The sequence below is a fragment of the Leptopilina heterotoma genome, unplaced genomic scaffold (assembly GCF_015476425.1).
Source record: "Leptopilina heterotoma isolate Lh14 unplaced genomic scaffold, ASM1547642v1 Lhet_157, whole genome shotgun sequence".
NCBI classification, from domain to species: domain Eukaryota; kingdom Metazoa; phylum Arthropoda; class Insecta; order Hymenoptera; family Figitidae; genus Leptopilina; species Leptopilina heterotoma.
This window is the reverse complement of record NW_025110871.1, coordinates 851,903-877,432: the sequence shown is the minus strand read 5'-3', so window position 1 is coordinate 877,432 and position 25,530 is coordinate 851,903. Positions and strand designations below refer to the sequence as shown.

The 25,530-nt window shown below is 22.0% G+C and overlaps 2 protein-coding genes across 2 annotated transcripts in view; one reads left to right on the top strand and one right to left on the bottom strand.

Moving 5' to 3' along the window:
- The window catches only part of LOC122498676 (uncharacterized protein DDB_G0271670), a 34,816-nt gene extending 28,737 nt beyond the window's left edge, over positions 1 to 6,079 (bottom strand). The window contains exon 1 of the mRNA XM_043606527.1: positions 5,521 to 6,079. Coding sequence (XP_043462462.1) covers positions 5,521 to 5,577 — 57 coding nt within the window. The 5' untranslated portion in view covers positions 5,578 to 6,079. The remainder of the gene's footprint in view (positions 1 to 5,520) is intronic.
- An 11,150-nt stretch (positions 6,080 to 17,229) lies between these two features.
- Positions 17,230 to 23,341, top strand: LOC122498662 (myb-like protein AA). The gene is made up of 4 exons (XM_043606510.1): positions 17,230 to 17,342; positions 19,743 to 19,834; positions 20,740 to 21,234; positions 22,548 to 23,341. Exons 1-4 carry the CDS (start codon positions 17,331 to 17,333, stop codon positions 22,780 to 22,782), a joined length of 834 nt encoding a protein of 277 aa, XP_043462445.1. The 5' UTR covers positions 17,230 to 17,330; the 3' UTR covers positions 22,783 to 23,341.
- The last annotated feature ends 2,189 nt before the right edge of the window (positions 23,342 to 25,530 follow it).

Below are 25,530 nucleotides of genomic sequence, written 5' to 3'. Positions count from 1 at the left end.
CAAAAAAGAAAAACTAAATAAATTACATTCGTGAAAAATATACTGCACGTGTGTCTATTTCAAAGCTGTTAAAATGAAACTAATAAAATCGTGAAAATATAGCCCGCATGTACCTAATAATAAAAATAAATAATAATGATAATAATAATAAATAATAATAAATAATAATAAATAATAAAAATAAGAATAAAAATAAGAATAATAAATAATAATAATAAGAAAAACAAATAATAATAATATTAATAATATTAATAGGTTCGTTGAAAAATTCTAGGAAAATTCAAAAAATATTAATAATAATAATAATAATAATAATAATAATAATAATAATAATAATAATGGTCAAAATAATAATAAAATTAATAATAATAAGAATTATAATGTGTATCGATGAATTATTTATACTTTAGTGTTTATACATTTGCTATTAACCTTATATTTATAAAAAGACAATATTGCTATTGATCAATTTTAGTTGTGGGTGTATATCGGCTTTCAGAACTTAAACAAATTGCAACCTTAAATGCTTATTCTTATGTATTTATATCAGAGCTACTTTTACAAAGTACAACTTGTTCGACATATTACGAAATAATCGTTTACAATTTACCTATGTGAATTTTTGGTGCACGTTCGCAAATTAATATTAATAATTCTTGAAATTTATTATTCTGACAAATATATTTATTTATTTATTTATTTAGATAAAATAAATTCTAAATTAATTGGACAATTAGAGTTATCGAACTTTAAGTGAAAACAAATGATAAACTTTTTTTTATAATACCTAAAGTAACCTATTACTATTATTATTATTATTATTATTATTATTATTATTATTATTATTATTATTATTATTATTATTATTATTATTATTATTATTATTATATTATTATTATTATTATTATTATTATTATTATTATTATTATTATTATTATTATATTTTATCATTATTATTATTGTTATTGTTCTAATTGTTGTTTTTTCATTATTGTTATTTTTATTATTTTTTTATTATTATTATCATTGTTAATATGTTAATATGTTAATATCATGTTAACAACATGATCTAAATGTTGTTTTTTTATTATTGTTTTTCTTATTGTTTTATTACTAAAATTATACAAATATTAAGTTATCTTGCAGCAATCTTGCGGCAAGCTTGCAAACATTGACGAATATTTCTTTAAGCAATATTGTCGTCATTTTTTTTAAAATTGTAAAAAAGCATAATATCTCATATTATAAAAAAATAATTTAACAGAGAAAAAAATTTCTTTCGAAAAAATTAATTTTCTTCTTTTCAAAAACAAAAAAGAATATTTTTGCAAAGAAATTATTTACCATATATTGATTTCTCTTTATCGATACAAATAAATTTTCAATATATTTCTTTTATTTTTCCCCTAATTTTTTAAATAAAATGAATGTGAAAAAAGTCCATGCCATTGGCAGAAGATCAGTTTACGTTATGCATTTATGTATTTCAGTATTTAAGTAGAAAAAGTTTGCGTTTGGTCAGACAATGGAAAAAAAATTCTTCACGTAGAACATACGAAAACTTTAATTAAAATACTAAAATACTAAATACTAAATACTAAATACTATTAAAATACTAAAAATTAATAACAATTTCATATTTTTTAATAACTTTGTAATAACAAATATAAATAAATTTAAAAAATATGAATTTTTATGATGAATTGAAGCTTTTCTGTTATTGAACAACATTATAATAAGTTAGCTTTTATTTAATTTCGAAGTAGAATTATTTAAAATACATAATCTTATTGTTTAAATAATCTTAATTAACAAAAGCATAACTTTGTTAATTTGTGTCATAAAATGTTCATTCCTTTTAAAAAATATTTCTAGAAGACTCAGCTTAAAGTTTTTGTTTCGTGAAACAGCCTAAAAACATTATTAATTGTTTCATTAATATTAAAAGTAAAACGACATGAACTTTTACATTACATATAAATAAAATTTTTTTAAATTATTGATAAATAGTTTAATAATGTGCTAATTAAATACAATTATTATACTATACTGTAAGGTGAATTCTATTGCATTGATTTTATGAAAAAAAAGACATTTTCCACCAAAAATTAATAACAATAAGAATTTTTATATTTATAAAAATAATAAATAAATAAATTCTTTTTTTAAAAATATTCGCCATTAAATAAGGAGTTATATTCAATAAAAAAATTCTTAAAAATGTTGGGAGAACATGAATTTATTTTTAATTGTTCAAATAAATTATTATTTATGTTTTTAACAATTTTTTAAATTTTCCACAATGACAAATATTAATGAAAAGAGGTATTATTATTTCTTGTTATTCATGCCAAAAATCAACTCGATTCCTCTTTATAGAACAGAAAAAACTAATTAATTTCGAAATCCATATGAAAAAATATTAACTATTAAAAAAATTAAAATTTCGCAAAACTGTGCAACTTGTATTTTTTCTTTATCATATAGAGTATAGAAAAATGTTATTCGCCCATCGAAAAATGATAACTCACTTTACAAATTTTGACACTGAGAAAAATTTCCAATTACCGCATTATTCAATTTTATTTTTCTATTTGTCAGAATTTCAAATTTTTTCCAGAATTGAAATTTTAATTAAATGAAATATTTTTATTTTTATTATTTCCATGTAGGTCGATTATAAGAAATCAATTTTCGAAGTGGATTTTTTTTCTAAACGCATCCGTTTTCAATTATGGAATTTTTACACCAACTAATAAATAAGGCAATAATCGGAAGTAGAAAATGAGTTATAGTTTTCTTTATTATATATATATATATCGCTCGCGATATCAATATATATATATAAGTATAGTTACGAAATATCTGACAACTAGTCTTACTTTACACCGGCTTACGAATGCATTGTATATTATAAAAATGCTCATAAACAGTAACGCCCCAAAATAATCAATCACTCTTGCGAAGCTTCTAATCTGATTACGTAAATATTCACCTAATGACGTATGACCTTATAATATACATATAATTTTTTTTTCGTTGAAATCTTTGGAATGCGATGGTTGCCATACATATATATATATATTTTTTTTTATATACATATATGTATGCCTACGAATATCCATTTACACCGTGGTATAATTATTAAAAATTATTAATCCAGTTTATTTTATGGATTCTTTAATAATTAATAATATGCCAATTACAAAATATCTTTTGTGTATTTCATATATTTGAGATATTAGTAGTACTTGACCTTGGCTTAAAATAAACGACAAGGTCTTAAAATACAAATTTTTTCTTCTTTGATTATTAATAAAAATTTCCTCTGTATCCGCGTATTTCAAAATTGAAAATTTGGTTTTCAATTTTGTAAATAATTTTTTTATGAAAAATGATAATAATAATAATTATATTATTTTATAAATAATAATTATATTATTATTATTTAACAATAAAATATATTTTTATTATTATCGTTTTTTATTCGATTCATTTATTTCTTTATTTAAATATTTTATAATTCTGTAGATTCATTAGTGTATTAATTTATTTAAATTTTAAAAAATATTTTATATAATATAAGAAAAGGTTTTTTTTAACTTTGGTTTTGGTTTTGGTACATAAGCAAATTTTGATTTTCACTAAAAAATAAAAGAATTTGTTGTAGTTTAAAAATTTAAATAAAGGAAATATGTTGGTAAAATAAATTTACTGTTAATTAAAAATTTTGTTTAAAACAAATTTAGTTTTTCAATAAATTGATTTAGATTTTTCTTACTTAAGATAAGAATATTTTATTAATGCCACACAGTGAATGGTCACTTGTTATCAAAGTCCATACATTCTATATGGAATGTCACCTTTCAAGGAGATAAAAATGTGTAATTGTTAAGCAATTCTGTTAAACAATTGCGAGCACATTTTTTCTTCTTATTTATAAATGTAATAATCAAAAAAAAAAATAATAATAATAATTTTCACACTATTCTTTTCGCGGAAAATATTATAAAATTTTTAGAAATAAAAATAAAAATTAACGTCAGCAACAAAATGAAGGAGTAACTTATCAATTAAGCAATAAATTAAACTTAATAAATTCATTTAGAAATTATTTATTTTCATTTATTTACTTCACTTGTCAATCATCAGATATTATATGTGTATAAATTATAAATAATTAAATAAATTACATTAATAAATAAATAAAAATGTCCACTAAGAAATAGATGGAAAATTGTAGAATTTACAAAATAAAATGAAAAAATAATTAAATGAATAAATTAGTGAACAAAAATATAAATAAACCGTAATTATTTATTTATGCAATTTTCCCAATTTTGCAAATTTTTTTGTTAATTCTTTTTGGAAAAACAAATACATAAACAAATAAGTAAACAAATAAAAGAATGAGAAAATAATTAATTAATATAATCAATAAACAAATAAACAAAAAAAAGATAAACAAATAAACAAATAAACAAATAAACAAATAAACAAATAAACAAATAAACAAATAAACAAATAAACAAATAAACAAATAAACAAATAAACCAATAAACAAATAAATAAACAAATAAACAAACAAATATATAAACAAATAAAAAATAAGTAAACAAATATGTAAACAAATAAAAAAAACAAATAAACAAACAAATAGGTAAACAAATAAAAAAAGTAAACAAAAGTAATTATTAACCTAAATTAATTACCTAAACTAATAATTAAAAAATAAATAAAGAAATAAACAAATAAAAAAAAGTAAATAAATATACAAATAATCAAACAAACAAATAGTCTAATAAACAGTTAAATAATTAAATAAACAAATAAAATAATAAACTAATAAATAAGCAAATAATTATTATTGTTAAATAAATAAACAGTTGAATAAGTATTTAAATAAATAGTTAAATAAATAAATGAACAAATAAATAAGTAAATAAACTAATAAATAAACTAATAAATAATAACTAATAAATAAATTGATAAATAAATAAATAAATAATAAATCAATTTATACCTAGACGAAATGAAATAATTAAAAAAATAAACAGTTAAATAAAGAATGAAATAAATAAACAAATTGTAAAACAAAAACTATTGCAAACTGCATTGGAAACAATTTTTTAATTTTCTTAAGGGTGGGGGAGTTTAAACTAATTCATCTCCTCCCCCCCCTCCTGAAAAAATTGATAACTGACCAAAATAATAAAAAAAATGTCAAGCAAACGTGCGCACAATTGTGGGAAGGCATTCCGTGAAAGTGATTTGTCGTTGCATATAAAAGAAACTCTCAATGTGACGAAAGAAGAAAAAAAAAGAAAAAAATTATGTAAAATGCAACAAAGTAAACGTGCGCTTGGGACTAAATCGAAAACGCTTCTTTGCGCCCCCGGGGGAATTTAATGAACCATCGATCGTTAGTTGATAGGCAATTGACGTTGAGCGCGATGCAGGTCCGCGTTTTCATCGATATGCCAAGCAATGGCCTCGAAAAGAAAAGTCAATGCGACTCACCAATAGGATAAGAACACTGCTGCTAGCGGTACGTCCGAAGGATATTCCGTTCGCCATCTCTCTCTATCTCTCTCTCTCACACACTCTCCGTCCTCCTAATTCTAAATCATCTTGTTAAAAATGGTTTTGAAAATTCTCCCGCCAAAAAATTTTTTCTTTTGACAAAAAAGAATTTTGTTTTTTTTATTTCCTCTTCCTTGGAAAAATCTTTCTATTCAGGACAATTTTCCATTAAGCTTCACCTTCACCTTGGTCGTCCATCGATGGTCCATGGAGTTGAGAAATTTTTTTTTTTTCCTTTTAATAATCACAATTTTCGAAAAAAAAAATAGTGTATATTTTTCCCTCACAAATTTAATATATCCAAGAAGAGGGATTTTTTTTTTCGAGGAAAAATTGAAGATGAAGGACTAGAAAAATATTGGTTTTTATATTGATGATGTTGATGATGATAAGTGTTAATTTATGCGGAGATCACTTAAACAAGCGTGATTGAAACGTTGCGGAATAATTATTGTGTGCGGTCCTGACCGTCGCACAAGGCACGGGCAACTGACAACGGGTCACAGACGCGACTGTGAACGGCTCCATGCCGCTCACAGCTGATTCAACCGGCATGGCACGGTCCCTCATTCCCTCTCTCTTCTAGTTGGAGATTTTTCATTTTTTAATCTATATAAAAAAATCCATTTCAAAGCAAAAACAATACACTGCATTGAGGGGTGAAAAAAAATTACTTTTAATTTGAGAAAAAATAAATCTGTCCGATTTTATAGCACAGAATATTTTATTCACATTCTTGGAATATTTAAGTGGAATATTAGAAATATTCCAAAGAAATATTCCATTGAAACATTTAAAAATATTCATAAAATATATTCGAGGTATATTAGGTACATTAAAATATTCAAAAATTTTACCTAAAAAACATTCCCTTGGTCGGACCTTGGAATGTTCTTTTGGAATAATTTTGGAATATTCCATAAAAATATTGTGGTAAATATTCCATTGGAATTTTATCCAAAAAAAATTCTTTTATTATGAATAAATAAATTATTATTACCCCCCCCCCCCAAAAAAAAGCACAAAATATTGTGTACACATTACTGCAATATTTAATTGAAATATTAAGAATGTTCCAAAGAAATATTCCATTAAAACATTAGAAGTATTCATAAAATATATTTGATATTTTAGGTTCATTAAAATATTCCAAAATTATTCCAAGAGAACATTCCCTTGGTCCGACCTTGGAATGTTCTTTTGGAATATTCCATAAAAATATTGTGGTAAATATTCCACTGGAATTTTATTAAAAAAATATTCATTTATTATGAATAAAAGAAATTATTATTAATCGCTCAAAAAAAATGTCAAAATATTGTGTACACATTCCTGCAATATTTACTTGGAATATTAGAAATATACCAAAGACATATTCCATTGAAAAATGTCTTTGAAATATTCTAAATGTTGCAATGGAATATTTCTTAGAAATATTCCATTGCAACATTTAGAATATTTCAAAGAAATTTTCCATTAAAAAATTTGAAATATTCCGAAGAAATATTCCATTGAAACATTCAGAATATTCTAAAGAAATTTTTCACAAAAATATTGTGGTGAATATTCCATTAGAATTTTGTTAAAAATAATCTTTTATTATGATTAAATAAATGTTATTACCCTCAGAGCACGGAATATTCCGTATACATTCCTGGAATATTACATTTAAACATTAAGAACATCCTGAAGAATTATTCCATTGAAACATTTAGAATAGAATACTCTGACGAAATATTGTTTAAAAACATTTGGAATATTCCGAAGAAATAATCAATTGAAATATTTTTAGAATATTCTATTGAAACATTAGGAATATTCCGAATAAATATTACAATTGAAACATTAGAAGTATTCATAAAATATATTCAATGTTTTAGGTACATTAAAATATTGCAAAATTGTACCAAAACAACATTCCCTGGGACGGTTCTTCGAATTTTTTTTTGGTATAATTTTGGAATATTCCATTAAAATATTATGGTAAATAATCCATTGGAATTTTATAAAAAAAAATATTCCTTTATTATCAATAAATAAATTATTATTACCCCCCCCCCCCCAAAAAAAAGGCACAAAATATTGAATACACATTCCTGCAATATTTAATTGGAATATTAGGAATGTTCCTAATTAATTTTCCACTGAAACATTTAGAATGTTCCAAAGAGATTTTCCATTAAAACATATGGAATATTCCGAAGAAATATTCCATTGAAACAATTAGAATATTCCAAAGAAATTTTCCATAAAAATATTGTCGTGAATATTCCATTGGAATTTTGGAAAAAATATTTTTTTATTTTTGAATAAATAAATTATTATTACCCTCACAGCACGAAATATTCCCTATACATTCCTGGAATTTCTATAATATTCCAATTACAATATTCCTATTATATTTCAATTTGAATATTCCAGTTGTATAATATTCCTACATTACTCCAAAGAAATATTCCAATGCTTGACATTTTAATATTCCTAAACTATTAATGGAATATTCCAAAAGAAAATTTCTAATGTTGTAATGGAATATTCCAATACCTGCCATTTTAATATTCCTAATCTGTGAATGAAATATTACAAAGGAATATTCTAATAAAATAATAATATTCTAATATTCTAATCAAATATTCCTAATATTCTAATCGAATATTCCAAAGAAATATTACTAATATTCTAATAGAATATTCCAAAGGAATATTCCTAATATGCTGATCGAACATTCCAGGAATGTTGATAGATTATTCCATGATATTGGAGGAGTATTTTCTATTGGAATATTCCATCAAAATATTGTAGGATTATTCAATTGAAATTTTGTAGTTCATCAACAGGAAAAATTGTAAAAATTAAATAGTAATATTCCGATGGAATATTTCTACACTATTCCAATGAAATATTCCCATAATGATATTTTGATGGAATATTCCCATATTATTCTAAAAATATAATTCAGATTTAATGAAATCCCCCTTAGTTTTTGTAATTTCTTCTATTAATTAAAAAAAAAATTGAAACTTTTCAAAAAAAAAACAAAATCAAAACAAATTTTTGAATAATATTTTGCAATATTATTGCAACAATTAGTGAAATTTGTTAATAATAAAAAAGATTTGATATATTTTTTAAAACTTTTTTGGAAAATAATTATTTTATTAATATTGTGCAAATATATAATGTATTGAATTTTAGAAAATCAACAATAACAGTAAAGTTGTGAGTTTTATAGTATTAATTTTATAAAATATGTAATAAAAATTTATATCTTATATCAAAATGAAGAAACCTTTCAAGGTAACTCTATTGGATTGTTATTTAAATGAGGTCATGAGAAATATCAATTAATTAATTCTATAAAAGCTGTAAAATGATAATATCCCATATTATCTATTGGTCAAAATCCTATTCATCTGAATTACATATAATATATATTGCTCTGTTAAATAAAAAGTGCAAATGTTGTAAAATAAAAATAGTGACAACAATTTATTATTTTGTAATAAATATTTACAATAATAAAATTTATTTACATAATTCTCTTTTTACATGTGTTATAAAAGTAATTAATATATGAACAATCATGAAATCAAAATTGATTTAAATATTTTAAAATTATATATTTTTTTTATATATTTATAAAAAAGTGTTAGTTATATTTTTGCATTTCAATTTTGTTTATCTAATTGTTTTTTATACATAACTCGCTGAATCACATTCCAGTTTTTAGAGGCGAAATATTTTATATTTAGAAGAAAAAGTTTCTTTGTTTTATATACAATTAATATTTATTGAATTTATAATTCTTTATTATTATCACAATATATTTTTTGAATAAAAATAACTTATAATTTCATTTCACTTTTTCTTTATTTTTTTATGGCAACAAAAAAATAAAAAAAAGAAAAAAGAAATTACAAAAAAAACAAGAAAACATCACAAGAATGAATTAATAAAGAAAGAAAAATTTAAAAGAAGTTTTATTCTTATTATTAAAAAAGAAAAAATTAAGAAAACAAAAATAAGAAAAAAAACAAATAGAAGTAGAAAAGGAAGTGAAAGAGAAAGGAAAACAAGAACAAAAAGACAAAAATGAAGAAAAAAGAAAAAAACAAAAAAAAAAGTTAAAAAAAGAAGAAAAAATGAACAAGTAAAAAATAAAAAAGCAGAAAAGAAGAAAATAAAGAACAAAAATTCAAAAAAGAAAATCAAAAAATAGAAGAAAACAGAAGAAGAGAAAAAATATCGAGAAGAACAAGAACAAAGGAAAGCAGAATAATGAAAAGAAGAAAAAGAAAAAATGCAATAGAAAAAAGAAACGAACAAGAAAATAGTAAAAAAATAAGAAACAGTAGGAAAAGAAGTAGAAAAAATAAGAAAAGGCAAAAGGAAATAATACAACAATAGCAGAAAATGAAGCAGAAAATAGAAAAAGAAGACCAAGAAAAAATAAGAGAAAATATAAAAAGAAGTAGAAAAAAGCGTAAAAATATTAAGAAGAACAGGAATAAGAAAAACGAAAAAATCAGAAGATAAAAAAGAAAAAGAAGAAAAGAGAAATAAAAGAAAAATAAAAGAAAAATAAAAGAAAGTATAAAAAGAAGCAGAAAAAAAAACAAAAAATATCAAGAAGAACAAGAAAAACGAAGAAAGCAGAAGACAAGAAATAAAAAAGACAAATAAAAAAGACAAAGGAAAAAAGAAAAATAAGAAAATCAAAAATATCAAGAAGAACAAGAAGAAAGAAACTGAAGCAGATAAGTGAAAAGAGAAAAATGAAGAAAACCATAAGAAAAAAAATAAAAAAGAGATATTATAAGTATATAGAGAAAAAAACAAGAAGAATAATTAAAAACAAAAACAAGAAGAAAAACAACAACAACAACAACAACAAAGAAAAAGATGCAAAATAGGATTAATAGAAACAAGAAAATATTCAAAGAATAAGAAAAAGAAAAGGAAGTAAAAAGAATAAAAATCAGAAAAATAAAAAGGAAGGAGAACAAAAAGATTAAAAAATTTAAGTAGAAAGAAGAAGTAAAAAAAAGAGAACGTCAAGAACAAGAAAAAAAGAAAATGCAAAAGGAAAAGAAGAAAAAGAAAAACAATAAAAAGAAGAAAAAGAGGATGAAAAATAGAAAAAATTATAAAAAGAAGAACAAGAATAAAAAATAAAAAGAAGGAAAAAAGGAAAAAAAGAGAAACAAGAAAAAGGAAAAAAAAAGAAAAGTAAGAAAAACAAGAAAAAAGAAAAATAAGCAGAAAAAAATAGAATAGAATAAGAAAAAGATAGAAAAAGAAAAGAAAAAAGAAAAAGAAAAAAATATAAAAAAAGAACAAAACAAATAAAATAAACCGAAATATGAAAAAGGCAAAAAAAAAGAAAAATAAGACAAAAAAATAATAAAAAAAAGGCTGGGAAAAAGAACAAGAATATAAGAAAAAATTGAGATGAGGAAAAGGGTGGAGAAGAAAGAAAATGTTAACGAAAAACAAGAAAAGAAAGAAATAGACAAATAAATAGAAGAAATAAAAGGATCATTTTTTAAAAAATAATAATATTAAAAATGCTAATAATAAAAAAAAATAATAATAAGAATAAAAATAAAAATAATAATAATATTAAAAACACTAATAATAATAAAAAAAGAAGGAGGAGGAAAATACGAATTTCAAACTAAAATGAAAAAGTAAAAATTCTTCTTCGGTACATGTAAATAAATAAATAAATAAAATAAAACCAAGAAACATGGAAAAAAAGAAAAGGAAATTTATTACTAATTTTAAATAAAGACACAGACTTCAAAATGATAAAAATTAAAATTATTAAAAAAAAAAAAAAAAATTAAAATTAAAAAAAATTAAAATTATTAAAAAATGAACTTATGTTGATTAGAATAACTAATAGGTCGAGAAATTTTAATTTAAAATTCTTCTTTCAATATCAAAACTATTTTAATAAAACTGACGTCAAATTTGAACTACTTTTTTTCCAAAAAAAAAATTCATCTGACTAATAAGGAAAGGTCACATTGCTCTTCTATTTTGATAACATTTTCCCAATCTTTATTGAAAAATTAATTTTTATTTTGTTTTAGAACAAGAATTCAAAAAAAAAAAGCGTTGATTATTCTCATTCAAAATTTTGAATTAAATTTTTATACAATTTTTTTCAAATTTGAAAATTATTATTTAAAAAGAATAATAATAATAAAGTTCATGTTTATCCGACATCTTTTGGTGAGAAGGAGAATTGACTTTCAAGTTTCTTCAGAGAATTTAAATCTCAAGAAGAAACAGTAGTCGATAATATAGAAAATATGATGAAAATGTTTTAAAACTAAATAAAAAAAAAAATGCGTACAATTTGAAAAAATTTACAATTAATGTTAATTTATTTTTCTTTTCTATTAAATTATTCACTTTTTATTTCAATTTGTCAATATTTAAAAATTCAAAAATTCGAATCTAATTTTAAATCTATTTTCTTGAAATTTCATTCAAAAAATCAAGTGTAATTATACAATTCAAAAGAATTGCAATTCTATTACTTAATAAAAAAAAAAAATTCGAAAATGTCAAACTATTTTCTTTATAAATATTTGCGCCAATTTTTATTGCCGACATAAAATTCAAACATACATATTTCTAATTGAGAAATAATAATGAAGAGATTGTTTTATTTGTCGATAAAATATCTAATACATAATTTTTAGTGTGTGCAAGTAATTAAATTCTTATTAAAAGAACACTATATTATTCTTTTTTTCTTTGCTTTATTTATATGAGCATTTCTTTCATATATTTATTTTATGTAACAACAAAGTGTCTGACTAGACTTTCATTTTCTACTTATTCACTATACATATATAGAAAATGCATCGATTTTGAAATTTTAAATAAATTTCGAACTAATTATTGCATATTTTTAATTTTAATTTTTTTTTTAAGGAAAAAAATATTAATAAAAATAAATTATTAATAATTTTATATAAATTATAAAAATTGTTTATTAAAAAATTTTTCAAATAATTTATTTCAAATGCCTTGACAAAAATATTATCTTAAAATACATAATATACGATCAGAAAAAAAGTCAGCAAAGAGTCTCTATTTTTTCAAATAAATTATTTTTTCTTTCGAAGAGAAATTTTATTTAAAACAAATAAATAATTTAATAATATTATTAATTATATTATTAATATTTATTTATTAAATATAAATTTTTGTAGAAAATTAATAAAATTATTTAATAAAATATAAAATAATAATAATAATTAAAGACTCTGCGACAAGTAGAAAAACATAGTCAGGGTTGGACCGCACCTTTTGAACTTTGTTTATAACTTTTTAAAAAAAAATACATTTTAGACTATTGAGCAGTCGTAAAATTGAGGATAAAAATAGTCTGAAAGTGGGTCAGTAAATTCGGACATAAAATGATTAGAAAAATAATTATTATTATTGTAATAGTAATAATTATAATAATCAAAATAATAATAATATTAAAAATACTAATAATAAAAAATGGTAATAAGAAAATATATTAATAATAATAAAAATTTATTTTATTTATAAAATAAAATTAAAAGTTCCTCTAAATTCTTAAAATAATTATATTGCACTGGTCCGAAATTATCAATGCGATAAATAATGGGAGCAAAAAGAATATAAAATTTGATAATCATTAAATATAAAAATTAGCATATAGAATGGAGTTGAAAATAAAGGTCAAATAATTATTGAATGTACGTAATAGAACTGATATAAAGAAAAATTAAAATTTTTTTGAAAAAAAAGTTTGTGAATTACTCAATTTTTAATTAAAAGAAAAAAAATTGTTGAAACTTGGAAAAAAACATTTTTTTTACACCAATCTGTAATGTAAGGTGTTAAAAAATATTTCAACTAAATTTTAATGAACTTGAAATAATTTTAAATATATATATATATATATATATATATATATATATATATATATATATATATATATATATATATATATAAAGTATCAGAATTTATTAGAGATTTTTTATTAATACCTTAATTTTAATTCAAAATTACACCATCACGCACATTTCGACGAACTACTTGCATTTTTATAAGAGCAGTTATACATACATATTTTTAAATGAAAACACTCTCTAAAAATGTTACATCAGGAATCACTAGTGTATAACTTTCTTTTAAATTTATTTAATTTACATTATTTTATTACACTACTTTACAGTGAAAGAATTTATTTTTCCATTAACGTTTATTTCTTTTGGTGATGGACAATTTTTTTTTCTTACTAAAGTTTATTTTATAATTTATTGCATTATACTTTATATTGATTTTTGTCTTTTGTTTCGTCTCTTTTTTTGTATTCTTGTTTTATATTTTTTATCTCTGTTTCAATTTTGATTTGCTTCTTTTAGTTTTTGATTTGAATATTTAGTTTATTTTTTATTTTATTTTTTTTGTTTTTGTTTTTGTCGTACTTTTTGTTTTGCTTTTTTTTATTTTTGGTTTTGGTTTCTTATTGTCAGCTTCTTTCAGTTTTTATTTTCTTTGTTTTTGGTGTGTATTTTTAGGTTTTTTTACTTAAGTATTATTTCTATTTTTTTTTTGTTTTTTTATTTTTGATTTGCTTGTTTTAGTTTTTGATTTAAATATTTAGTTTATCTTTTTATTTTATTTTTGTTTTTGTCGTATTTTTTGTTTTGCTTTTTCTTTATTTTTGGTTTTGGTTTCTTATTGTCAGCTTCTTTCGGTTTTTATTTTCTTTTCTTTGTTTTTGTTGTGTATTTTTAAGATTTTTTAGGTTTAGTATTATTTCTATTTTTGTTTTTTTCTTTCTCTCTTTTCTTTCCTCCTTCTGCTTCTTTTAAATTAATTTCTTTCTTTATTCTTATTCTTTGATTTTGATATTTACCTTGTTTCTTCTTACTTTTTTGCTTTCTGCTTTATTTCCTTGTTTTTGTTGAGTATTGCTTTTATTTTTTCCTCATGTTTCTATTTTGTTTCTTCATTTGTTTATTTTATTTTTTATTTGAATATTTACTTTACTTTTTTGTTTCTTTTTTTCTGTTTTTATTTTTGTCGTATTTTTTGTTTTGTTTCGCTTTTTCTTCTTTTTTGATATTGGTTACTTATTGACACTTATTGGCAACTACTTTCGATTTTCTTTTCTCTTTTCTTTGTTTTTTGTCGTATATTTTTAGATTTTTATTTATTTTATAGTATTATTTTATACTTTGTGTTTTTCTTTCTTTTGTTTCCATTCTCTGCTTTTTTAAATTTATTACTTTCTTTATTCTTTTTACTTTTATTTTTCTTATTTCTTTCTATTTTTTATTTTCTTGGTTTTTCTTTTATTCCTTTTACAGATTTTTTATTTTGTTTCGCTTTTTGTTTCTTTTTTTTGTTTCCTTCTTCTGTTTTCTTTGACTTCATTTATTTCATCATTTTTATTCTTCTATTTTGCTTTTTATTTTGTTTTTGATTTCTTCTTATTTTATTTTCTCTTGGTTTTTGTTTTATTCTTTCTATTTTTTATTTTGTTTTTATTTTGATTTTCTTTCTTTTCTTTCCTTCTTCAGGTTTCTTTGATTTTATATTTTTCTTGATTCATGTTTTTTTATTTTGTTTTCATTTTGTTTTTTTTCTTTGCTTCTTCAGGTTTCTTTGATTTTATATTTTTCTTCATTCTTGCTTTTTTATTTTGTTTTTATTTTGTTTTTTTTTCTTTACTTCTTCAGGTTTCTTTGATTTTATATTTTCCTTCATTCTTGTTTTTTTATTTTGCTTTTTATTTTATTTTTTCTTTCCTCATGTTTCTTTTTCTTGTTTTTTGATTTTCTTTCTATAAAGCTGTTCATTTTGATTCGTTTTTTCCTTCATCTTTTTTGCTTTTTTTGATTTTATTTTCTTTAATTTTGTTTTGCTTTCTTCTTTTTGATTTTTTTTTCATTTTGTATGCCTTTTTTATTTTATTTTTTGCATTTTTCATTAGTTGATTTTTTTATTTGATTTTTTTATTGTTTTTTTTTTTCATTTTTTCTTTCATTTCGTTTTAGTTTCTTCTTTTTGCTGTTTTTTCATTTTTCTGTTTTTGTATTTCTCTTTTTTATTTTGTTTTCTTCTGTTTTTATTAAATTTTATTCGCTTTTCTTTAATTTCGATTTGCTTTCTTATTTTTGCTTTTTTCATATTCTTTTTTTTTTGTTTTATATTACGAATTCCTTTTTGTTTTTTGTATTTTTGTTTTCTTTTTTTTTTGTTTCCTTTTTTTTGTTTTGTTTTGTCTCTTTTTTTGCATTCTTCTTTTTTGTATTATCTTTTTTTTATTTGCAAAATAACATTTATTTATTTTTTTGTCGTATTTTTTGTTTTTCTTTATTTTTGGTTTTGGTTTCTTATTGTTAGCTGTTTTTGGTTTTTATTTTATTTTCTTTCTTTTTGTTGTATATTTTTAGGTTTTTCTGTTTTCTTCTTCTCCACTTTTTTTATTTAATTTTTTCTCAATTTTTGTTTTAATTTTGTTCTAATTTTGTTTTTATTTTATTTTACTTCTATTTTCATCTAATTTTGCTTTTTCGATTATTTTTTAATTTTTTTTTTCTTTTCATGTTTTCTTTCTTTGTTTGCTGGACTTTAATTTTCTTTTCTTTATATATTTTGCATTACAATTATTTTTTCTTTTTTTTTACTTTTAATTCATTATTTTTCCCCCTAAAACTACTGCTATATTTATACTTATTTTTTTAAAAATTTTATTTGGACAAATTTTTGAAAAATAATTTTATTTTCTTAAAAGAAAAATTTCCAAATTACAAGATTGATTATTAGCAATGATAACCTTTCGATAATTAATTATAATATCGAATGTGTCTCATTAATTTATATAATTACACTTTAAAGTTTTCACAACACCTCTAATAGTGTGATTCCACTAACTTTATTTCACATAACATTCAATTTTTTGAAATTAATGACATCATTAAGTCATTGGAGGTTTTATTTTACTACAGCATTTGTGATTTACTGTTTTTTTAATTTTTACCTTTTTATATTTTTTACTTAAAAAAAAATCATTGTCGATTTTTGCAAATTATAATAGTTTCCAATACTGATCCACAGTTTTTCTAAGTCTTTTTTTTCTCAGTTTTTCTAAAAAAAAACATTAAAAAGTTGCAATACGTTTTGATACGTTTTTTGTCTCAATTTGCTATCCTTAGAGAAACTGTGGATCTGAATCTGAAATCTTTAAAAATTGGAAAAATTTTATGCAGATTAAAAAATATGATACTCACTATTGATAATTATTTTTTGAAATAATTTATAATTTTCTTAGTTTGAAATTAAATAAATAAAAAAAATAAATAATTGATGAAAATGTTCTAATTAACTTTTTTTGAATAATTATAGTCATTAACTCAATAAAAATACAAAAATCATCAATTTAAGTCGCTGAGTTTGATGACGCTGATAATTAAAATTACCCAGACTGAATTTTAAATATCAAAAAAATAACCAATGGGATTTTTGGTTTTTTATTTTTTTTTCGAAAATTGAATGTTAATATTTAAAAGACCTTAGTTGGATATTAACATTGTGTCGAGGTTGAACTGAAGAGGTATGGTGGTCGGGCCCATGGGCGGACCCAGCCGCTCCCGAAGGGGACCTATATAAGTAGACCTGCAGAGCCGCATAAGGCGATCTTTATAAATACAATCACCATTGCCTCTTCGACGAGGGCAACGATGCGTCTTCCCGTGAGTATTGTATAAATAAATAATATCGTCAACTTTTTCCGGTCAAATTAATAAATAAAAAAAAAAAAAAAATTCCTCTTCAAGTTCGCGAGTGTCACACACAATATAAAACAAAAAGTGGATTTTGTGCTTCGAAAATTAAAAAAAAAATGCTCTCCCTTTTTTGTGATATATTTAAAATTGTTATTTAATAATAAAATCAGATCAAAAAAAATAAAATCAGATTTTTTAGATATTTTTTTCAATTCTTTCCCTCTCTCTGAAAGTTGGAGAAAATAAAAAAAAATTATTTGTATAAAAAAATACTTTCTATTATTTGAATATCAAAGATTTCGAAAATTTTCTTTCAAAGAATTTTTTTAAATTCATTATTTATTGACTGTAATTAATTTTCTATTAGTATTTTGTTTATTTTTTAAAATAATTTAAATTCCATTCAAAATTTTAACAAGAAATAATAATATTACTATATTGAATAATATATAATTCAATAGTAAAAAATTAAAAATCACAAAATAGAAAATAATAATAATATAAACAATAAAATAAAAAAAGTATTAAAAAATAAATATAATTAATAATAATAATATAAATAATGATAATAAAAAAAATTATTAAAATATAAAAGTAATAAGTATTCATAACAATAATATCTTCCAATACAGATTTAAATTTTTTTTAAAATTAGAAAAGTGTGAAATTCTTTTACCTTGTGTAATTATATACGTGAATCATAGTGCATAATCACTACCAACGATTATCGCATCTTATATTTGAACCCACGCGAGATGACATTATATCGAATTGTGTTTCTTTTTCGAGTTCATTGCAACCGCGAGGTTGAAACGCGTGTTTATTCACTTGTTAAACATCATGTAATAATCAGTGGAGTTATTTCACTTCCGTTTGGAGACGAAAAAATTTTTTTTCTTTATTTATAATGTTATATTTTATTTTTTATTTGATTAAAAAATTTATTACAATTTATTTAAAAATATTTTTTAATTATTAGTATAAATTTATACTATTCTTCTTTTTTTTTACTATTTTACTTATTAACAGTATTAATTAATTTTTTCAATTGTTTTTTATAGTTATTTTTATTAATTTTGACAATATTAAATAATTTTTTTGTCATTTGTAAATAAATAAATAAGTTTTGCAACAATTTCTTTATTTCAAAATTATATGAACAAGAGATTTTTAATTGAAAATTTATAAAATTTATTTTTTAATTGAATTTATTTATTGAATATAAAAATAATGTAGTTCGATATTTTCTTCATTTCTTTATTTAAATGTTATATGAATTTATTTTTTAAAAATAATTAATTTGAAAATTTTTTTCTATTTATTTATTTCAAAGTTATGGAAACAAAAGCCTTTTATTAAAAAATTTACATAATTTATTGTTAAATAGAATTTATTTTATATATTAATTTATTATTATTATATTTTATATATTAATAATCAAATAATTATTAGTTTATAGAACTTTTTTTTATCATGTTGAAAATAATTGCAATTTTCTTTTATTACCATTTACTATTGTTTCAAAGTTGGGCAAAATATTTTTTATTTAAAATTTAAATAATTTACTGTTTATTAGAATTTATTTATAAAATAGTTATATTATTATGAGTTTATAGAATTTATTTATTGAAAATAAAAGTTGAAAATTGTTTTTAATCATTATTTATACAAATAAACAAGTGCAAAAATTTGAACATGTCTTTGAAATTCTTTGATCTCTGACATGAGGCGTGTCGATCGATAAATCACCACACAAACAATATAAATAAATATAGTCCGGTTTTACAATTGAAAATTTTCTCTGTGACACTCATTATGATGAATGTTGATTTTATTAAAATAATAAAAAATATATAAGATAAATAAATAACACGTTACGTTTTCATTTTTTTTTTTTTTTATAAATATTATGTTTTGACAAATTTTCTTTTTTATTTATTTATTCCTTTTTATTTATTTCATTCCAAATTAATTTTCATCTATTAACTAACAATTTTGTTTAAATACTTTTTTTGTCTATTGTTTTGTAATTTAGGAAAGTGATATCAATTCTTTCTCTCGACGTTGAGAATGTGATTTTTTATCATTAGTATGTTAAATAATAATCGTAAAAAATTAATAAAAAAAAATTGTCTACGTGAAATCAATTTGATTTTGTGGTTTAGTTGCTACTCAAAACGAATAATTGTCATTGGTCACGCGTCAAAATCACTATGACTTTATTTTAATCGCATTCAGATCACTTGGACCTGTTTTTACGTAAGTCGTTTTAGAAAGCGAATTGTTGGTATTGTGAATATGCTCGACAATAGGTTTTTGTCCTATTTGCACTTTATAGTAGTATATTTTTTTTATTCACTATTTCAGGTGCTGCTTTTGATTTTTTCCCTTGGATGTGGATTAGCTCAACAATATGACACGAGCACAACACCTGTACCAATTCTAAAGCAAATAAACAGGTAAATTATTTTTAATTAAAATTTTTCTTTTTTTAATTAAAATTAAAAATTTTGTTCAGTTACCAGAAGATTAACTGTTTGCACTCTTAAATCCGAGTTACGAATTAATATTTTTACAATCTCATCCCTTCACATTGAGTGAAAAATAAACAATAGTTTAGCCACCGCAGTCGCGTATAGCTGGCAGGGACGACGGCGCATGCGAGCCGCGCATCTGTCTCCCCCCACCACTCGCGCTCGTAGCAGGATATAAACCTCGTTTTCAAGGTCTTCTTCCTCAGTTCGTCTTCCGCCTTGGCTCGAGGTGTTCTTCGGTCTAACAGGAAATGAACTCAACTCTCAGTATTTTGAGTTATTGAATAAAACAAAATTGTTCTTTCTTTCATGACGGTTTCTTTATGATAAATTAAAAGTTATGCCAAATTTAATAAATCTTTTTCCCTTATTCGTCACAAATAATTTTCTAGTACCAACGTGATAGTCAGACGCCAGTTAATTTTATTTTTGAAAAATAAATCAACTCTCTAATAAACAAATACCAAAAATGTCATCACAAATATCTCAAAGGAGATTCCGTCGGGAAAATAAGCAAAAAGATATTAGTTACTGAATTAAAATCAAACTTTGTAGAACAGTTTGACAGATTTATTAAGTTTGCCTTCGACAACAGTCACAAGTTCTGTCAAATTAAATTTTTCTCCAGGTCCCTTACTGTTTCTAATTTTCACAAATGATTTGAGAAGTATTCTACAACATACAATGACCTGGGTTTACAGGATTTAGCGAACGACCCATCAGGCAAAGTAGAAAATTATAGCACACAGCTAGGATGATAAGGAATTTACATTTACTTTTATTAGAAGTTTAACTTTCTTCCTCACCAATGACACCAATTTATGTTTTAGACACAATGAAGACGGTAGTTACAGTTATGGATACGAGGCAGCTGATGGATCCTACAAAATAGAATCAAAACATCCGAATGGTGAAGTTTTTGGCAAGTATGGTTTTATTGACGACACTGGAAGTGTGAGGGAAGTGGAATATGGAGCGACTCGTTCAAGGGGATTTGAACCAGCTGGCACGGGTATCAATGTCCCACCACCAGTCGCTGGGAACAGTATTAATACCAATGAGCCTGAAGATGATGGACAATATCGAGAGGATCCCTCTGTTTATTACACGGATCCAAGATATACAAATGGTGAACGTTACGATCCAGTGCCTAAAAATGCTTTGCGACAACAGCACGCAGCATATCAACAACAACACCAACAACAACTTGCGTATCAACAACAAGCATTGCAAAAGTCCCAACAACCACTTGCCTATCAACCACAAAGTGCCTATCAACAACCGTCATATCAGCAGCAAATAGCCTATCAGCCATCGCCTGTGAGGTAATAATTTGTCTCCTTAGGATCCTTTGGATTAAAATCTGCAATTTTTGGGGCGAAGCTAAAAAAGCTTTGGCTAACAATTGTAGTAACGACGTCCTAACATCTGCATACAGACATCTACAGTTTTTAGTCAAAGCCAGAAAAGCTTTGGCTAACAATTGTAGTAACGACGTCCTAACATCTGCAAACAGACATCTACAATTTTTAGACAAAGCTTTTCAGCTTTGGCTAAAAATTGTAGATGTCTTTTTGCAGATGTTGTTAGGACGTCGTTACCGATATATTTAAGACCCTTTCCCATCTTTTCGTATCTTTCAATCTTTTCGGTGTCATCAGACCCAGATATTAATCACCTAAAGATGTTCTTTCTTTGTCCTTAAAATTTCTCAAGTCTTCAAAAACTAAAGACAGCAATCTTTAGTTATTGAAAACTTGATAAATCTTTAGCATCTTTAGTTATTGAAAACTTGATAAATCTTTAGCATCTTTAGCTTCCTCTTGCCATTCGGAAATTGCTTACAGTTTTCAGGAATCAATTTCATTTCTAAAAACCGGTAAAAGGTGGTTGATTCCTGTCATCCTCAAATGTATGGATCACAATTACTATTCAGTTACAGAAAGACCCATTAAAAGAATAATCATGTTTCATCAAAGTTGATCTAAAATTGTTACAAGATAATTGTCAAGGTGTGTTTCGTTCCATTCATTAACGAATGTATCCAACAATTATATTATGTTTGAAAAACACTGATTACTTGTTGGGAAAAAAAACTCAATAATAGTTCATGGCAAGAACTGTATATATGTAAATTGGTATTTACAATTGAATTTGCTCTTTAAAGAAAGACGTTTACAACTTGTTTCCTGCTTTTACAAGACACAGTTCACTCTTGTATTTTTCTAATATTTCTCACATATCACAATTTTATCTTTTCTTACACTTTTGCAACAATTTGATATTTACAAACAAACTTTATTATCATTAATTTAAACAGTACATTTTTCCTCCTTTCTCAAAATCATTTTCATCTTTTTTTGACATTTTTAGTCTGGTAATTCAATTCGAATAAAATTTTTTTTCAACATCTAGATTTTTATGATAATTTCCTCACTTTTTCACCTATAAATAAGTGTTACGAAAAGAAAATTTGTGGATGAGACTGTACGAGATCATAGGGTACGAAAGGGAATCAAATGTCAAGCAAATCTCTTGAAAGTTTCGAACAACATTTATATAGATATATATATATATGTATATATAGAAAGAACGTGGGAAAAACGAATCGAGAAATTAACTGTAGGTCTTGTTGCAGTAAATCCGTTGCTTCTCCTGCGTACCAACAACCAGCAATTCCCGCCAATTCACAAGGAGAATATCGACCGCAATATAGAAATCCCTATCAGCGACCTCAGTATCAACATCAATATGAACAACCTGCACAGTCGGTAGCGCAACCACAGTCGATAGTTCAAAGAAGATATGAGGGTCCATTAGCAACTAATTCCCCATCAACTTTGGGTTCCTATTCTGTTCATTATAAACGGTAGAATTATTTTTTTTTCTCTACTTTTTAATTAATTAATTAAATAATTAATTATTATTTTTACCAAAAAAATTATGTTTCACTTAGTTTTTCCGCGTAAAAATAAAGAGAAATATTTTTTTCATTCCTTCACAGATGAAATTTTTGTATTTTTAAATTAAAAAATTTTTTAAACGAGATTTTTTTTCTAAAACGAAATGATGTATGTTCTATGAAATGATTTTTGTAAAACGAAATTGTTTTCCTTCGGTAAAATTTATTTTTCGTATAAATATTGATTTAAGAGACTCGTACCCAAAAAAAAAAATTTAATTAGAAAGAATATAAATTTTGTGAAATTATTTATTTTTATTTTATCATAATTATATGATTACTACAAGGCTCGAACTAAATCAGTAAATTCCGTAAAGGACCGTAAATTTGATTCAAGTCCGGAAAAGTCAGATTTTTTAAAAAAAGGTCCGTAAAAAAAAAAGTTATTAAAAAAAAAAAAATTCAAATTTTTTTTACAAAAAGTTCGTAAATTGTACGATATAATTTGGAAAATTTTAGAGAAATTACAAATTAATGCAGAAATTCAATTATTTTCAAAAGTAATAAAATTCTTAGCAAAAATTCAATTATTTTTAGGAATTTTAAAAAATTCTTGTCAAAATTACAATTATCTTTATAAATAATAAAATTCTTCTCCGAAATTTTCAATTATTTTCAAAAATTTGAATAAAACTGTTGGCAAAATTTCAATTATTTCAAAAATTTTGCTCAATTTAATGATTTTCAATATCAATTTTCATAAACTGATAATATTTTCACAGAAATTCAATTATTTACAAATTTTCTATAAATTTCTTCGTCATATAATTCAATTATTTTTCTATTATAAATAATAACATTTTTGCAGAGATTAACTTATTTTTGTAAATAATAAAATTCTTTTTAATTGTTTTTATAAATAGTAAAATTCATCGCAGAATTTCAATTATTTTTAATAAAATTTTAAACGAATTCCTCGATAAATGTAATTATTGGTATTAAAAATTTTATTAAAATTCGTCAAACGAATTCAATTATTTAAAAAAATTGTTGATAACATTCTTTATGAGAATTCAATTTTAAGAAACATTCAAAAATACAATAAATTATTTTTCATATTTAAATAATTGAATTCTAGTAGAATTTTATAATAAAAATTGATTTAAAAATAAATTTTAGTTAAAAAAACAATGAATTTGAAAATTTAAAAAAAAAACTATTTCAAAAATTACAAAAAATAATGGATTTATAGAAAAATTTTAGTTCACATTAAAAAAAATTTAATTTTGGAGAAGTTACAAATTATTGCAGAAATTCAATTGTTTTCAAGAATAATAAAATCCTTCGCAGAAATTTAATTATGTTGAAAAATAGTAAAATTCTTCTTTAGAAATTCAATTTATTTTCATAAATAATAAAACTCAAAGGAGAATTTGAATTATTTTTAAATTTAATACAAATTTAATTTCAATTCTCAAGAATTTTAATAAAATTCTTTACAAAATTCAATTATTTTCATAAATAACAATATTAATCACGAGAATAAAATTATTTTCAAGAGCAATAAAATTCTTTTCAGAAATTCAATTATTTTCAATTATCTTTATAAAGCAACAAAATTCTTCGCTGAAATTCAATTATTTAAAAGAAATTTTAACAAAATTCTACACAAACATATTTCATTATTTTCATAAATAATAAAAATTTACCACGATTTCAATTATTTACAAATTTTTCATAAACTTTTTCGCAATAATTTCAATTATTTTTATAAATAATAAAACTGTTCTCAGGAATTTAATTATTTTCGCATGAATAATCCAACTCGTCGCAGGATTTTAATTATTTTTGATACAATTTTTATCGAATTACTCGAAAAATATAATTATTCTTAAAATTATTTATTAAAATTCGTCAATAGAATTCCATTAAAAATTTGTTGACAAAATTCTTTATAAGAATTCAATTTTAACAAAAATTCACATATTCAAATAAATTATTTATTTTTAATTTTAAATAATTGAATTTTCGTAGAATTTTCTAAGACAAAAATTGATTAAAAAATGAATTTCAGTTAAAATTTTAGATAATAATTGAATATTAAAAGCAATATAGCGTGGATTTTTGGAAATGATTGAATTTCGAAATTAATTTGTTTGAAAAAGTTTAAATGAATTTTTTTTATATTATTTGAAGTTTTTATTTTCTAATATACATTTAATTGAAGAATTTACGAATAATTGAAATTTTTAAAATTGAATATTGTAAATAAGTGGATTTTGAAAATTGTAGAAGAACTTTTTTGAACATTAATTTTGGTTTAAAGAAAAATTTTCAGTGAAAAATTCTTTAAAATAATAATTGAATTGAAATGATGAAAATAATTTTGAAGAAGTACATACAATATTCTTATAATTTAAAATAATTATTTTATCAGTTTGTCATTTTTAATTATTATAAAAAAAATTTAATTTCTACTTTTAAGTAAAATGTTCTTGACTCGGACTGGTTATATTTTTGTCAATAATAATAGTCCGTAATTTTTCATTTTTGGTTTGTATTTTTAAATACTTTTATTGATTCAAGCCCTGTTACTAATTAAAATAAATTATATATATTTAAATAATATAAACAGATTTTTACCTAAAATTTGTCATAAAAATAAAATTTGAAATTCAATTACACAATAATATAAAGTCGAAAAATATTATTTCACGAA

Bases quoted from the DNA above. Each gene is read 5' to 3' on its own strand.
- LOC122498662 (XM_043606510.1), top strand. The intron at 19,835-20,739 runs GTAAATTATTTT...TTTATGTTTTAG, and splicing joins ATTCTAAAGCAAATAAACAG to ACACAATGAAGACGGTAGTT. The intron at 21,235-22,547 runs GTAATAATTTGT...GTCTTGTTGCAG, and splicing joins TATCAGCCATCGCCTGTGAG to TAAATCCGTTGCTTCTCCTG.